At 37.7% G+C, this 15,008-nt stretch overlaps 1 protein-coding gene across 8 annotated transcripts in view; it reads left to right on the top strand.

Annotated features, from left to right (window-relative positions):
* Positions 1–15,008, top strand: part of CDC14B (cell division cycle 14B) — a 49,249-nt gene that overhangs the window by 8,784 nt on the left and 25,457 nt on the right. For all 8 annotated transcript variants that reach the window (XM_042788098.1, XM_042788097.1, XM_042788092.1 and 5 more), the window contains exons 3-5: positions 475–550; positions 2,332–2,424; positions 12,816–12,892. In XM_042788098.1, the coding sequence (XP_042644032.1) occupies positions 475–550; positions 2,332–2,424; positions 12,816–12,892 (246 nt within the window). The remainder of the gene's footprint in view (positions 1–474; positions 551–2,331; positions 2,425–12,815; positions 12,893–15,008) is intronic.

Below are 15,008 nucleotides of genomic sequence, written 5' to 3'. Positions count from 1 at the left end.
TGTATGCCTTTGTATGTCATCTGGAATGCTGCTAATTCCTTAAATATTTTTGACCAAGGGCGTGCTTACTGTTTTTGAAAGTACTAATCAATCTTTCTTCTCTGTGTTCACTTTTATCTAGCAATACTAATTTCCTTCCTTTGAAGTAAAGCTTTTGGGTTCTTAAAGTACCGTTTCTAAACTGGTGTCATAGAGTGATACAATAGTGAGAATTTTTCGAACCTTGAGTATTCCAGTTTAGTTTTGAGTGAAGTTGTGTGGAAAACAAACAAACAAAAAGTTTTAGTCCTTGTTTAAAAATGAGAAAACTGTTTAATAAAATAGTATGTATATAAGAAGACATTCATGTTTTTAGAATGATGCTCGTATATCACATATATATTATTACTCCTTGCTTTGTTCATCTGATGACAAGACAAAAAAAAAGCAGCACTTGCAGAGATCATGTACAATTTTTTCTGTTTCTCCCACCAGCTTTTATGCAGACTTTGGACCACTTAATCTGGCAATGGTCTACAGATACTGCTGCAAGCTGAATAAGAAATTAAAGGTAACACTTGTGCTTGTTTTCAATATTATTGACTTTTTGAAGAACAAATACAAATGGAACAAAAGTTTTTCTTTGTTCAGGTGTTTTCCTGGGTTCCAAATCCAGCTAAGTTTTGAATATAATTGCTAAATTTTGTTGAAGTGAATTTAGGGAGAAGAAGGATCGGGAGGGAAACCTCACTTACTTTTAAGACATAGAAGATGTACCGCTATGTCAGTAAGAAATATTAAGCTCCTAAACGATCAGTTGCTAAATGGGTACAGACTTCCTTAAATAAAAAGCTTCCCTCTTGGAATTCCATCTTTTTGGCAATCTGACAGTGTTGAGTGCTCTTGAGGGTGCAATGCAACACATTTTTATTTGAGGTGGTTTTTGTTTGACTTGGGCTTTTCATCTGGTCCTGACATCTCCTTGGTAAGATGCAACATTTGATCTTTGATAGTGTTTATGGCACTGTCCTGAGGGAGACTGCCATGCTCCTACTGCAGATTATCTTCTCTGAGAGGTGTTTGGCAATTTTCAGGATTGGGATTGTGATAGAGCATAGTGTCTTTAAAACAGAATTCCTATATTAATTAACATGAATGACTTCCAAGTTAGTTGACCTCTAACAGATGTTGGAGTATAAAACATATTAGTCAGATAAAAAAGCTTATTAGCATTAATGTGAATCACAGTTTGCCTGTTCAAAATTGCTTAGATCTTGAAACTGCCACTGAACTGTGAAAACTGGGAAGTATGCAGAGAATTATATTTTAACAGAGATCTTTTTTTCTCATTCCTTGATGTCTGTCAGTGGTATTAGTTTTCATAATTCAGACTTGCTTTGTCCCTTGTCCCTGTGGCACTATGAACAGGTTTGCTGGAGATGACATTCTCCAATTTTGTTGTTTACATGGTGCTCTGAAGCAGCACAAGTCTATATTATAATCCCTTTTAATATCTTGGGTTTGATACTGGAGAGGCATGTTAGGATTGCTGAGAACATACTACTGCTAGTAACCTGAGGTTGGTTTGTCTTGTGCACATGGAATAGTATCTGAGCAAGTAACATTACTATTTAAATAGTGACATTTTATGATAGTTTAGCAATTGATCAAAGTATACAGTTTCAAGCACATCAAAATTTCTTCCAAGGACCAGCTAGGGGATAATTTTTGCTGCTACCACAGATACATCCTTTCTATTGGCAATGCCATTCTACCCCTTTTCTAAGATAACTAGAGAAACTATATGCCAAGACGTGATTAAATTTTAAAAGGTTATTTATGATAAAGTTTAGAAATACTTTCAAAATAATTTAATCTAAGCACATATTTTTCCAGTGGTTCTGATCTTTAGAAACAACTACTAGTTAATTTATCTAGTTAGGTTTTCTTTAAGAATAAAAAAAGTCTAAATTCTGTTTTCAAATATATTGTGACTTCAAGATGCCTGCAATGTTTTTGAGAATGCCACTGTGTATTTACTTCTTATAAATCTCTATCTGCTACATAGGGCTTCACGTCAGAAATACTAAATGCATTTAAGGAGAAAACAATTATTGTAATTTGTGTCAAAAATTATTTCGTCTGGATACTGGGAAAAATACTGGAGCAATATAGGTAGGGATGCAGTAGTCTTACCAAAGCTTTTGAGGGACTAGTCCACAGTATAGTTGGTCCTCTGAATACAGGTGGCTGAAAGTAGGTGAACAGACCCCTGCATTCCTCTAATTTTATAAAAGAAGGCATGAAAAGTCTAAAATGCAAAATCATAATCTTGTTCATTTCTTGATACAGTCATTTTCATTGATAAGGAAGAAAATAGTTCATTATACTGGCTTTGATCAGAAAAAACAAGCAAATGCTGCATTCCTCATAGGCTCCTACGCAGTAAGTATTTACATTTTTACATTACATCAGCTTGCTAAATGTGTTCACTTTTTCATACTAAATTTTTAAAACGGCAAGATAAAAGCCAATCTTTTCTCTTGAATAATCTTCCTACTAATGTATTTTATAGTAAGGCACCACATACTATGACAGTTTTTAAAGTCTAGCTGGTATGTGAATGGAGTTGTATGGTTTTGGGTTTTTTCCTCTCTACTGCAATCTGTGCTCCTAAGAAATATGAGCACCACTGGAAAAAAAAAAAAGTCTCTATCAATATTTTAATTTAGAAATATCTTCATTTTTTTCCTTTCCCCCCACCCACCCATACTCTCTTTTCTCCTTTTTAAAATAGAGAGGTATTATCTTGTAGACGGTACAGTTTATCATTTCCCACTGCATGCACATCGTTTAAATATACCTGTTCTTTCCTCAGCTGCTGCTTTTCTAACATAAGGTGATCTCTTCAGTTAACCTAGGAGGAGTGAGATCATGTGGTAGGCTTAGAGCAGGTATAAAGCCTGGGAATATACAAGGTGGCTGGAAATGTACTGAGCCAGCTCCCTGACTGCTGAGGAGAAAATGACTGGCTTTCCATCACAACAACAGTGTGTTTGGTACACAAAAGTGTAGTCATGGAATAAAATGGTGAATGCTTCAGAATGAAAACATGATGTGCTGTATTCATGTTCTGCTTTGACTTGTAGCACACCTTGATTGTAACCATCTCTCTTGTTTACTGAGTAACAAAATGAAGTGACAACCTATGCATTTTTGGATGTGGGAAATTTGAGGGGTCAAAGTTCATCTAGCCTTCGGCCATTCCTATTTATTAGCTGCAATGCTATACAGAACTTGCTGTGATGCTGGCAGTCTCCTTGCTGCCTCTCTACATCATGCAGGAGGTCCATTTCTGGCTCCCCAGGATTTCTCTGTTGTCTATTTTCTACAGTACTTATTACAAATTAAGAACTAGATTTCAAAATTTGTTCATTCTTGGTATTCAAAATACAGGCGCTTAGGAATGTTGCTGTAGGCTTTGCATTCTTAAACCTCATGGAAACTGGCAACACGACTTACCAAACTTGTTTGCAGTTAAGGCATTATGTTGACAAAAGAGCTGCAGCTTTTAGGGAAATGACTTCCTAGTGACTTGACCATAATGGAGGCCCGGAAAGTGAGAGGGCGCTGGCTTCAGTTATCAGCCATTATTTGAAAGGAAGTGGGTTTCAGTTTTCCCTAAAATTTTGTTCTGAATATGTGCAGTAGTGTAGCACCACAGTAGCTGACATGTTGAGGAGAATCCACAGTACAGAAAAATAACTAATGGCAAAACAATCTAATACAAAAATACTGTGATTGACTATGTAAAGTGTACAAAAAACCTGACACAAATCTTACTTCTGATCATCGAGTAGCCCTGACATGTTGCAATAACAACATGCAGTTCAGGGGGAACGATTGGACAGACTTGAGTAAAGCTCTAAGATTAATTTGTATGGATTATGACAGTCCAAAGCATGGTAATTAAAAATGGAGGCTATTGAACAGAGAAGTAGGCAGTTTTTGCTTCAGAGAACCGCAGTGAAGGAGGTGGGAGTTGCAGAATATGGAAAGGATGTTAACACAGATCCAGCTGAAGTATGGCATGAGATCATGACTGACTAGCCAGCATGTGGGAGGGCTAGTTGCAGACAGCTGGTGTATGGCAGAAAGAGGCTAGTCAAAACTACTGGTAATTTTCAGAATTCAGAGACTTGTGCTTAGGTTATTAGGTACAGGTTGAATATTTCAGCAGTTGCCCTTGAAGACCCATGGCAAAGTGATGCACTAGGTATTATCCTCTCCTTGAATGGGGGTGCATCTGTCTTGCATAAACACAGGTCCTAGATGGTGAGATAGCTCTCTAGCTAGATGATGGCTTTCTTTCCACTGCAACAGACTTTGGGTTTGGTACTGCTTTTTCTATGAAGTAGGGTGCAGTTTCCTCCCAGATTGATGTGGGAGGGATCCCAGTGAAGGAAGATCACAGAAGAACTCTGTGCCCCCGAGGCTTACTCTTTTTTCCCCTGTCACCCTTTGATGATCTTTCATGAAGAGGCAGGCTTAATTACAGCACTCACTGTTGAAGTGTTCAAGCATATACGTTCCACGTTTCTGCTTTCTACAGGGAGAATTGGATTGTTCTTTATGGGGTGAGAAATGGTATAGGATTTTTTCAGAAAGTATGATAAGTGGATGTCTATAAGCATATTTCCTGATTGAAATAATATTGAGGCCTTCTTTATTTAAAACACATGTAGGCTTAAGCATCCACCTACTTCTGCGCTTCAGAGTGCTTTGCTTTTTGATGAAGAAGGGTCCATCCAGCTATAGGTCAAAGCTAAGAAGCTTTTCTGTAATTTTAGGTAATCAGACCATGTCCTGTTGGTATTGCTCTTTGCTGCTTGAACTGATGATCATAATTTGATTTCTAATCCCTTACAGTGTAAGTGGTAGTTTGCCACTGTATTTCGTTTTCTATGGGTTTAATATGCTTTCTTGTTTGATTTTGGTTTTTTAGCTTCATGGTGAGTTCCCATTTCAACAGTTTACCTTAGGTTGAGGATCTGCATGTCAGTGCATCAGGTTGGAGGAATTCAGGTGGGAAGAGCAAGGAAGTAGAAAGGGAAAGTAGCCTTTGCAGAGTTAGTTATGAAAGTAGTGCTTATCTGCACGTGTTGTAAGGCCTTTTGATAATTTAAGCATAGATTTGGGTGCAAGATGCTCTGTAGATGAAGGTACTTTAAGTTACTTGTTAGGAATAACAGACTGCCAGGTTTTCAGGAATAGCACAGACACAGTAAGTGTGTGTGCTTTCTGGTTTTGTTCTCTTTTTTTTTTAACACAGTTACATTTTAACTATAACTCTATAATGAACTGTATATAACTAGTTCTCTGGAACTTGTATGTCCTCATAAACATTCAGTATTTTTACGCTAGCAACTTTGGAGGCTATGATTTTGAGGGCTTGTTGACCTTAAATTTGTGTTCTTAAACAGTGTATTATATAACTTCTGCCTAAAGGAATATATTATTGTGGCTTATCAATCACTATCTTTTGATTAAATATATCTGTGTGTGTATATATATCATGTGGGGATATGCTCATTTTGACTACTAAGACAATTATGAAAGCCTTCATTAACTGTGGTGAAGTGTAAGGGCAGCTGTTAGTGTTCCGGTTTACAAGCAAAATCTGTTCCCAGTCTTTTCTTCACAGTTGGTGTGTTTTAATGTTTCCCCCCCTCCCCTTCATCTAACTTGTGTTTCCTTCCTCTTCAGTGGAGATAGTTTCTGAACTCTCCAGGCTACACACTTCTTTTTCCCCCCTCCCACATCTGCTGCTTCCTTCCAGGTGTACTCTGATGTGACAGCACAGCCTCACTCAAGCTACAGGCCTTTTCAATATAGCATGGCCTTAAAAGTGAAGAACAAAGTTTTCAAATACGTGGTTATATATGTAGTTTTAGAAAAAAATATGTTTTTTTAGACTAAACTTTAACAATTTCGATACTAGTCCCTTTATTGTTCATCTTCCATCTATTTTAATTCTGTATTTTGTTTAATTTTTACAGATGATATACTGCATAATGGGAATAATATTATTCTGTGTAGATTAGCATAAATTTGGCACGTTCAGCCACACAAAGGATAGCCAGAATTCAGTGTGTTGGGGTTGAATGTTTGCACTTAATTTGGGTGGAGGGGGTGAGGGGAAAGAAGGGGGGATGGGGAAACACCTTTGTTCTTCACCTTTTAAAAAAAAAAACTGCTTTTCCTTGGAAGCTATCTTCACTGTTCAGACCTTACCACTCTACCAAAGCAGCAGTGATGATCTGAGTTGATCTCTACAGTGGCTTCTCTTGATTTTCGCCAGGACTGGGCTGTGGGTGAGGAAAGTCTGCTTCTTCCATCATTGCTCCTTCTATATTAAGAAAGAAAATGTACCCTCTGTGCCCTGTCCACCCAATTCCCAAGATCCCCCCTCTCCCCTTGGCTGCATTAACTTAGTAACAGTGTTTTTTTTCTCAGGCCTGGCACTAATTATGTACTTGGAGGGTGACCCTCCGAGGGTACCGCCCCATGAACTGCTGTAATTCAGGTCACCTTCTCCAGGACTCATCTCTGTACTTTGTCTATTTTCTCATCTTCTTTCTTCAGGGTAAGCAGCGTTTCCTTCATCCGTTCTGATCCATAGTACTGTTTTTTTTGCCTTTTCAATTTATTAGTGTTCTTCCTAGCTGTGGGCCTGATGCTGGGTAGAAGCTGGAGTTTGCGCTAGCGATTAGCACCCATCTGTGTGATGTTGAACTGCTTTGTTCTTAACCTGGTGTTTTCAGAATTATCTCTGGCTAAGCCAGAGGAAATCAGGCAAACCTGTTTGTTTAGTGGTCCAGGCTGAGTGGTGATAAATGAGTAACTGCAGCAGTGCTCAAATTACAGGTGGGTAAACCCTGTTTACCTTTGGCTACGTTTTGGTGAGAGGTGCTTGTGATTGACAAGGGAGGGACAGAGTACTGGCCTTCCGCTTAAGCAACAGTTGCCTTGAGTCTTCTTGGCATTCCCTGTGCTTGTGTCCTCTAGAAAGCTACTTTCTCTGAATTGTATTTGGGAAATCGTGATTAGTCTTTTTGATGGCCGCTTTTCCTGCTGCTCGTACTAGGTTCTTCCTCACGGCATTCTTACCAGACTGCTTGTATCCATAGCAGAAGGAGGGTTGATCTTTGGGGAATCCCTCACTGTAGCACTGGCTTGCTTTCTTAGCTGCCATGGAGAACTGATGTGCCCAGCCCGGTCAGTTCTCAGCTAATAGGGTTTTCTATATCTCCCCTCCGCTGTTTAAAAGGTAATTAGAGGTTTCTTGCTTTTGTTTATGATGAACAGAGAGTTGCCGCAGACAGGCAGTTATTCCCTCTCTGCCACTTTTATTCACTTAATGGCTGTTTCTGCTAATAAAGGGACTGTTGGCCACATGTGCATTTCTTCAGTACACCACAAATCCATACAGGAAGCTTTTTATTCTAATATATTTCTATTTTAATTTTGCTGCAATTAACCTTTTCTTCGAAGGAATATTGCTAGCAAATTTAATGTATTAAATGACTAGTGTATCCAGTGGAGGTTTTAATGAAATACAGTACTTAGTACTTTTAAGTTACAGTAAAATTACACGTGTGTGAGCTTGTGTTTGAGTTTAGTCATATACAGTAGTTATTTGTATTTGTTCATAATGGGTGGGTTGCAATTATTTGCGTTTTGCAGCAGTTCAGGCTATTTTGGATGAGTGACATTGTTGGAACACAGTTGTATCAAATGAAAGTTGCTTGTAAGCAGTTTAAAATTAATCATCTCATTATTTGCTTGCTTTTAAGTCACTATGTTTGGTAAAATGTGTGATTTAGGTAGCAACCTTAAGTAGATTTTGTAATTAAGGGTGAGCAGGTAAATAAACTTGATTACACTAAGCACATTATAGACAAGAATGTAAAGTGCTTTTTACAGACTTGAGTTGATATAGTTTCTAACAGTACAGCATATTTAAATATCCTATTTAATTTTACTGACAAAGCAACAAGTTATGTCATAGATGATTATTATCAAGCATGTTTTGTCTTGCACACAGCATTACTATTTCACTTGGCAATCGCATGTGTTGAAGATTAAGATGCCTTTTTCAACCAGATCCTCCTTTCTTTTTCTAAGAGAAATATTTTTCATCCTATTGTGAATACCGTTTTCATGATTCTAACACTAATCTAGGAAACCTTTGTTTAAAAAATAGGGCTGGTTTGAAAACACTAATATGAGTCAGACAATAACATGGCTCGCTAAAAGGACTCTCACTCTGTGGTTGATTTTGAATGCTCATAAATAAAGATTGGGTCACCTAGTCCTGCAAGCCCTTCTGTTTCATTCAGTGAACATTAGAGCAGCTGTTTGACTGCACAGCGATGTTGGCAGGAGCAGTGCTTGAGTGCACCTTTCGCAGTACTTAACGCTTGGATGGTTCTTGACCATTCACAGAGCTGCCTGCAGTCCCTTAATTAGAAACAGATGTCCTAAATGAAAAGGATGATTAGAGCAATGTTAATGGTTCGACTGGTAATTGCAAATTTCTGTCTGTATTTTGAAGTTCAGTAGGATTTTTTTTTTTGTATGCATGAAGAAAGCAAATTTCTAAATTGTTGGTACACAAGTCGTTACACAGTGTGGTGAAACAGTATGTTATTTTGTCTTGAAAGATGTCAGTTCCTTATAATAACAATTTTCCTGGAAGGTACTTACGTAAAAGATTTGTAAATGATTTTAAGAGTCTCTCCATGTGTACTTGTGTGTGTGTGTGTATGTAGATGTGTATGTGCACCCATCTGCACTTTCATATGATTGTTGGAAGATTCTAAAACTGATGTGGATGTACTTGTGGATGACTTGCTTCAGGTCTGCTAAATTTTATAAGTTTTTTTTTAAAAGCTGCTCTTTTTTTTTTTTTTTTTTTTTTTTTTTTTTTAATATATTTGCCTGACTTGCAGGAAAGGAGCACCTTGGGAAATGAATGTGAAATTCTAGTAGACTTTCCTCCGTTTGTATATACAAGAATGGACAGAAACTATCCCAGAAAGTGCTTGCTTCTGCTAAAGAAGTTAAAATTGCTTGATATTTATTTTAGTATTTTTAATCTTTTTAATAGTACATCTTGTTGGTTGTTTTATTGACATTAACAAGAGGACAACTTTATTTGTGAAAGTTTCTGTCATCTTAGAAAGCATAGCGAAAACAGAATTTATAATCTGGACAAACTGGTTTCAGCTCTTGTGTATTTTGATTTCTGGAGGTTATGTCTTTTCCCAGTTCTTCTGCTTTTCCCAGTACATACCTCATGAATTTACAAATATGTCTTTGTTTTGCTATTCATCCAGTAAACATTTCATTCTCTTCCAAAACTTTAGGTCTGCTTACTGCCTTAGAAAGTCCTTCTCTTTTTCAACACTTCTGTCTACTACAGGGCTATCCGATCGCTTCTACTTTCTCTGTCTTGTTTACTAGCTTTCTTTACTCCTTTGTTCACCCACATCATTCCAATTAAATTGTTCATCTTTAAAGGTTTAGTGGCCTCCTCCTGGTCAGAAACAGTATTATATACAGTTATATATATAATTTATATATATATATATATATATGAATGTATATATATGAATATATATATATAAAAACTGTATTACAATTTCAGTTTGTACCAGGAGTAAGTTTTTGAAGTTAATCTTTCCTTAAATCCTGCACACTGAATTTTGGTTCACTTCACGGAGCAGTCTAGGATCAATCCCAACAGGTAGTAGGTGTTTAGTCCGCAGGACCAAGCTAGGACTAGCTGTTAAGGTTAAAAGTTGCTGGAAGTGTATAGTGGAGATGTCAGATCTTCAGTGCTGGCTCTCAGTCAAGATGCATTTCTTCTGGTGCACACTACTCCTAACGCAGATGTGGCCTCTGCTGCCGTGTCGTCTGTTGCTTGCCTGGGCTTTTCTGCTCCTTCCCTCACTCCTTCGGTCTTACCTGCTTCCATATCTGGAATTTGGTTCACCCACAGCCTGAACCCAGGCTCACCCCTGTTCAGCCTCAGTCCAGCCTTGCTTGCATCCAAGGTTTCCAGCTGGGTGCTCTCCTATGGCCTTAAGCTGTGACAGAAACTGACTCTGTCTCCACTTCGATGGTCGCAGCTCCTTGTGTTGTGTTACTGCCAGAATAGTTTCCTTGTGAAGTAAGTATCTGTTTATGGTCTTTCCCATTCTGTGTAGAGACTGAATGCCATTCTTCCCTTCTGAAGTACTCCACACCATTGCACCTGTCCAGATATTCTCAGACTAACCTATTTTTTTTTTGTAAGCTACTCTTCATTGAGAACACCATTTGACCATTTCACCAACTGCTGTCTCTGCAGCTGTTCACATGGAGTATTTTATGTGTGTTGTAGTGTCACAGCTACAGTGTAGCAGGATCTCTCTTTGTTTCAGAAAATTCTGAGAAATCCAACTTGAAGAGCTTCCTTCTTCATTGAATATACTGTATATTGCTCCAGTTGTACAGGAAGTACGGTATATTTTTGCTTAGTGGCTTGTCCACATTGAAAAATGGCATCTTCTTGCAGTGTGCTTTTTGTATGTCCTAAACAATGGTACACATTGGATTTTTGTGTCAAAACCAGGTTGGCTTTTTTAAGCGTCCTTGTATGTAGCAGGCATTCATATATCAATGTCAAGGAAAGTCCATACACATGTGCATGTATGTTAATGGTGTTTCTATCAACTTCACTGGCAGTGTAATTTCAGAAGTTGGGTCTGCGCTGAAGAACAAACATGTTTCAGTATACTGTAACGTTATTTAAACTTATTTTAATACAACAGTTAACATTATGGAAAAAACGCACTTATAGCTGTTACACTTGCAAAGAAATGCTTCTGCGCTGTAGCTTGTTATCTTTAAGAAGCTGGTAAAAGCTCCGCTGAGATACAGGAGAAGCCCTTGGCCTTTCTGAGCTACATGCACTTACAGGATTAGCAAGTATTAGCTGCATTTCTATTTGCCTGTTGTACAAGTAGTACTCTCTGTATATTAGCCAGCTTTACAGCACTGAATCACGAGTTTTTTCCAGGTGACTCATTTCTGGCTACAAACTTTGTTTCTGCTCTTTAATGCCATTTCATGTCTCTGGTTTTTAAGTTTTTTTAGGGCAGGGCTCTTTTTCTGATAAGCAAGCACTGCTAGATTTATATGGTTGCTAGCAGTATGTGTTCACTGTGCTGCAAGATGCAAAGTATGACTGTATCAGAGCATACAACTTGAAATTTCTTGGAACATAATAACCTTTATATCCAATTCAGACATTGAATATGCCTGCAGAATAGAAAGTGAACTCTGGCATGTGAGGAGCAGCTATTCAATGATATTTTGAGGGCTTTTCAAGTCTATTCTCTGTTCTGAGTGTATGCTTGCAAATATAAATGCAAAAGTGACTTACCCTTCCCCCGTGAAAGCACACACACAAAACATGCAATTTTCATTATTTAACTAACCTATTTAAACAAAACAGATGGGTTTTTTTCTTTGGTTTTGCTGATTGCACAGGAAGAATGCTCAGAAAATACTTAATACAGTATTTGAATCAGAGGGAAATGAAAGGGGTCACCTGTTGGTATGCATGTTTTAGCTGTCTGTTTAGGATATGTTTCAAGCTGGTTTTGTTGAGGTTTTTTTAACAACATCTATTCTACCTCCCATCGTCACCTCACAAGAATGTGTGTGTGTGTGTGTGTGTGTGTGAGGTCATGAATATAAGAGAAGTAAATAATTTTACAGAGTGTTAATGACAAAAATAACTTTCTGTAGTGTGTTAAAGCTTAGTTAATGCAGTTTTAAAGAAAAAGTATTAACTTGAAATTATTGAATATTGACCTGTTAATGGCAGCTTGTTATTAACAGTTGTTAACTCCTGGCCATGCTGGGAATGATATTTGATTGTATTGGAAGAAATGGCTTCTGTAAAAGAGGAGTTTTATGGTATTCTTTAAGGAGACCTTAGCGTCAGAGGCTATCCAAGAGAGATCAGACATGTTGTTATTGACGACCATATGGATATTTGTTGTGAGTTGGGCCTTTGTGAATTCTTTTCTGAGAGTTTTTGACAGTAGAAAGTTTGATACATAGTGCTTCAAGTATGCCACTTCATTCTGTTCTTAGGATTTTGCTTCTGAAGCTACAGATTTTTTTTTTCTTTCTTCTTTTTTAATCCCTTATGGCATCTGGATTTAGTTACTGGATACTGCCTCACCAGTGCAAAGGAGGAGGTACAGGATTTGGAATAATGCAGTTGTACTGCTGTAGGAAAATCAAAGCATACTGTTTTAATCTTGTCTGATGAGTGTACACACTGTTTTGTAGACCAGATGATTCATAACTTTGCTGATATCTCTGTGGTTTTTTGTGTTTTGGATTACATCTTAAAAGCTTAATTAAAACCAAATAAATCTACAAGCCGGTCCTGCAGTTGCAGTAGAAATGTGAAAGAATCCAGACAGACAGAGGCTTTTTCATTGTAGCCTACAGCTGAATAACTCCTGCACAAGTCTATAAATTTTGTTCAAAAATTTATGTATTCCTCAAGGTTGGCCAGTATTTTATATTGTTTATGTTAGCTTTATTCTTGCACACTTGCATACATTTGTTCTTGGTGCCACTCTTTCCAAGCACTTTAGAGTTCTGTGATAATTAATTATGTCTTCTGTAGTAAACAAGTGACTTGAAATTATTAACATAAATCTTAATATTTTTATTTTCTTTTCTGTCTTTCTTCACCAAAACAGATAATATACCTGAGAGAATCCCCAGAAGACGTGTGCAGGCTTATATTGGCTGGAAGTGTTTCATATCTTCCTTTCAGGTAAGTACAAGTTGTTAGAACTTTCTATACTGTGCTGTTTTGAAGAATAATGTAGCATTTATCTGTACTAATCTGTTGTTTTGTTTTGTTTTTTTTTCTGAAGTTTTAACACATGACACATTCACTGCTTGAGCTTTAAGTGCAGATTGCTGAACAGGGGTGTTAGCAGCTGGCACTGAAGTATACTGACAGAAGGTGAAGGAGCCACACTGCTTTGTATGCACTCTTGTTGAGCTTTTTGATCTACCTTGCTTCTCACTTAGCAGTCTGGTTTTGTGCCAGTAATTGATAGTAAAACGTATCAAAATATCTGTCATTCATCATAAATGGCTTGTAATACTTTTAGCAGTCCATTTTTCCTGCTTGTTGAATATATACAGCAACCTGCAAATGTTTTGTGCATAAAGAATGCTAGCTAACATCACATGATTTAGTGTAACTTTGAAATACTTCTTTTTACCAATGAGGAAATACGTAAAACCATTGGCTCATGGTTGCTTGACCTTGAGGGAATGTAATCTTAGCTGTTTCAGACCACAGACTTCTCTTTGTGGTGTATGCTGTGCTGCTTAATGTAGCAAATAAAATCAATCCATTGTGCAGAGGAACAACTTCTTAATTTCTTCCAAACAAGAGTTTCTAAAAGTTGGACTAAACTAATGTTCTACTGACTGCCACAATATGCAGAAAAGAATGGCCAAAAAACTTTTTAGGAGGCAAGTTTGCTGTCCAAATATATTGTCATGGAGTGATTAGTTCAGTCCTTGCTTGTTTGTGTTTTCTAGCTCTCTTGCCAAGAGATGGGCTTTTGATGGTTTAAATTTCTATTACTTCTCCCCTGATATCACCACAGTATAACAGTGTAGTATCACCTCTTATCTGCATACCTCCATCATCTAATTTCTCACTTTTAATTCCATTTTTACATTTCCAGAAGGAATAAAGTCCTCCTTAGGAAGCCTGTTATGTTTGTTTCTAAATACCATAAAGGTGTATGTGAGTGATGGAGATGGTAGCTTTTCACTCAGTTCATACACCCTGCCCAAATTCCCAAACCATCACTTCAACAGAACTACTGAAAGAAACGCAAAGATGTGTTACATAATAAGACTTACTGAGAGATGACTTCTGAAGACATGCTCAGCCTCTGGAGTAAAGAATACAGTCTGCTAAAGTGTCTAAAGACTAACATTTCCTTGAGTTTACTAGTGCAACTAAAACTGGTGCAAATAGAGGAGTTCAGATTATGTTAATGACCTATTGAGATGTTGATCTGGGCTCTGTTCCTTTAAGATCATATCTGCGAAGAACAGTACCTTCCCATAGAATAATAAAAATCAGTCAGATAGTTGCTACTTAGGTTCGTTATCAACACGAAAACTCCTGTTAGCAGGATGCAAAGAATTTTTTTCACTCAGACAATCACAGATTGGAAGGTACCTCTGGAGGTCATCTGGTCCAACATCCCTGCTCAGGCAGGGCCACCTAGAGCAGCTTGTCTGGGACCATGTCCAGACAGCTTTTGAATGTCTCCAAGGATGGAGCCTCCACAGCCTCTTGGGGCGACCTGTTCCAGTGCTTAGTGTCCTGGTTTAGGCTGGGATAGAGCTAATTGGTTTTTTATAACTTCCTTCTTAGTAGCTAAAACAGCGCTATGTTTTGGGTTCAGTATGGGATTTGATATGAGAAGAATGTTGGTAATGTACTCATGTTTTTAGTTGTTGCTAAGAAGTCAGGAACTTTTCAATTTCTCATGTCCTACTAGTGTGCAGGTACACAAGAAGCTGTGGGGGAGCGCAGCCAAAACAGCGGACCCAAACTGGTGAATGGAATATTCCAAATCATCTAATGTCATGCTCAGTATATAAACAAGGGTTTATGGGGAAGCTCATTCAGGTTTTGGGGATGGTGGTTTCAGGGTTCTCTTTTCTCTGGGATCACTAGCTGGGAATGAGCTGGACATCAGTCAGTGAGGGGTGAGCAATCACATTGTGAATTACTTGTTTCTATTTTCTATTACAATTATCATCATTATTTTTATTTTATTTAAATTATTAAATAGTTCTTATCTCAACCTACGAGTCTCCTTATCCTTACCCCTCCAACTCTCCCCCAT

Source organism: Tyto alba, unplaced genomic scaffold (genome assembly GCF_018691265.1).
Source record: "Tyto alba isolate M040663 unplaced genomic scaffold, T.alba_DEE_v4.0 Super-Scaffold_13, whole genome shotgun sequence".
Classification (NCBI taxonomy): domain Eukaryota; kingdom Metazoa; phylum Chordata; class Aves; order Strigiformes; family Tytonidae; genus Tyto; species Tyto alba.
This window is presented reverse-complemented; position numbering and strand designations above follow the sequence as displayed.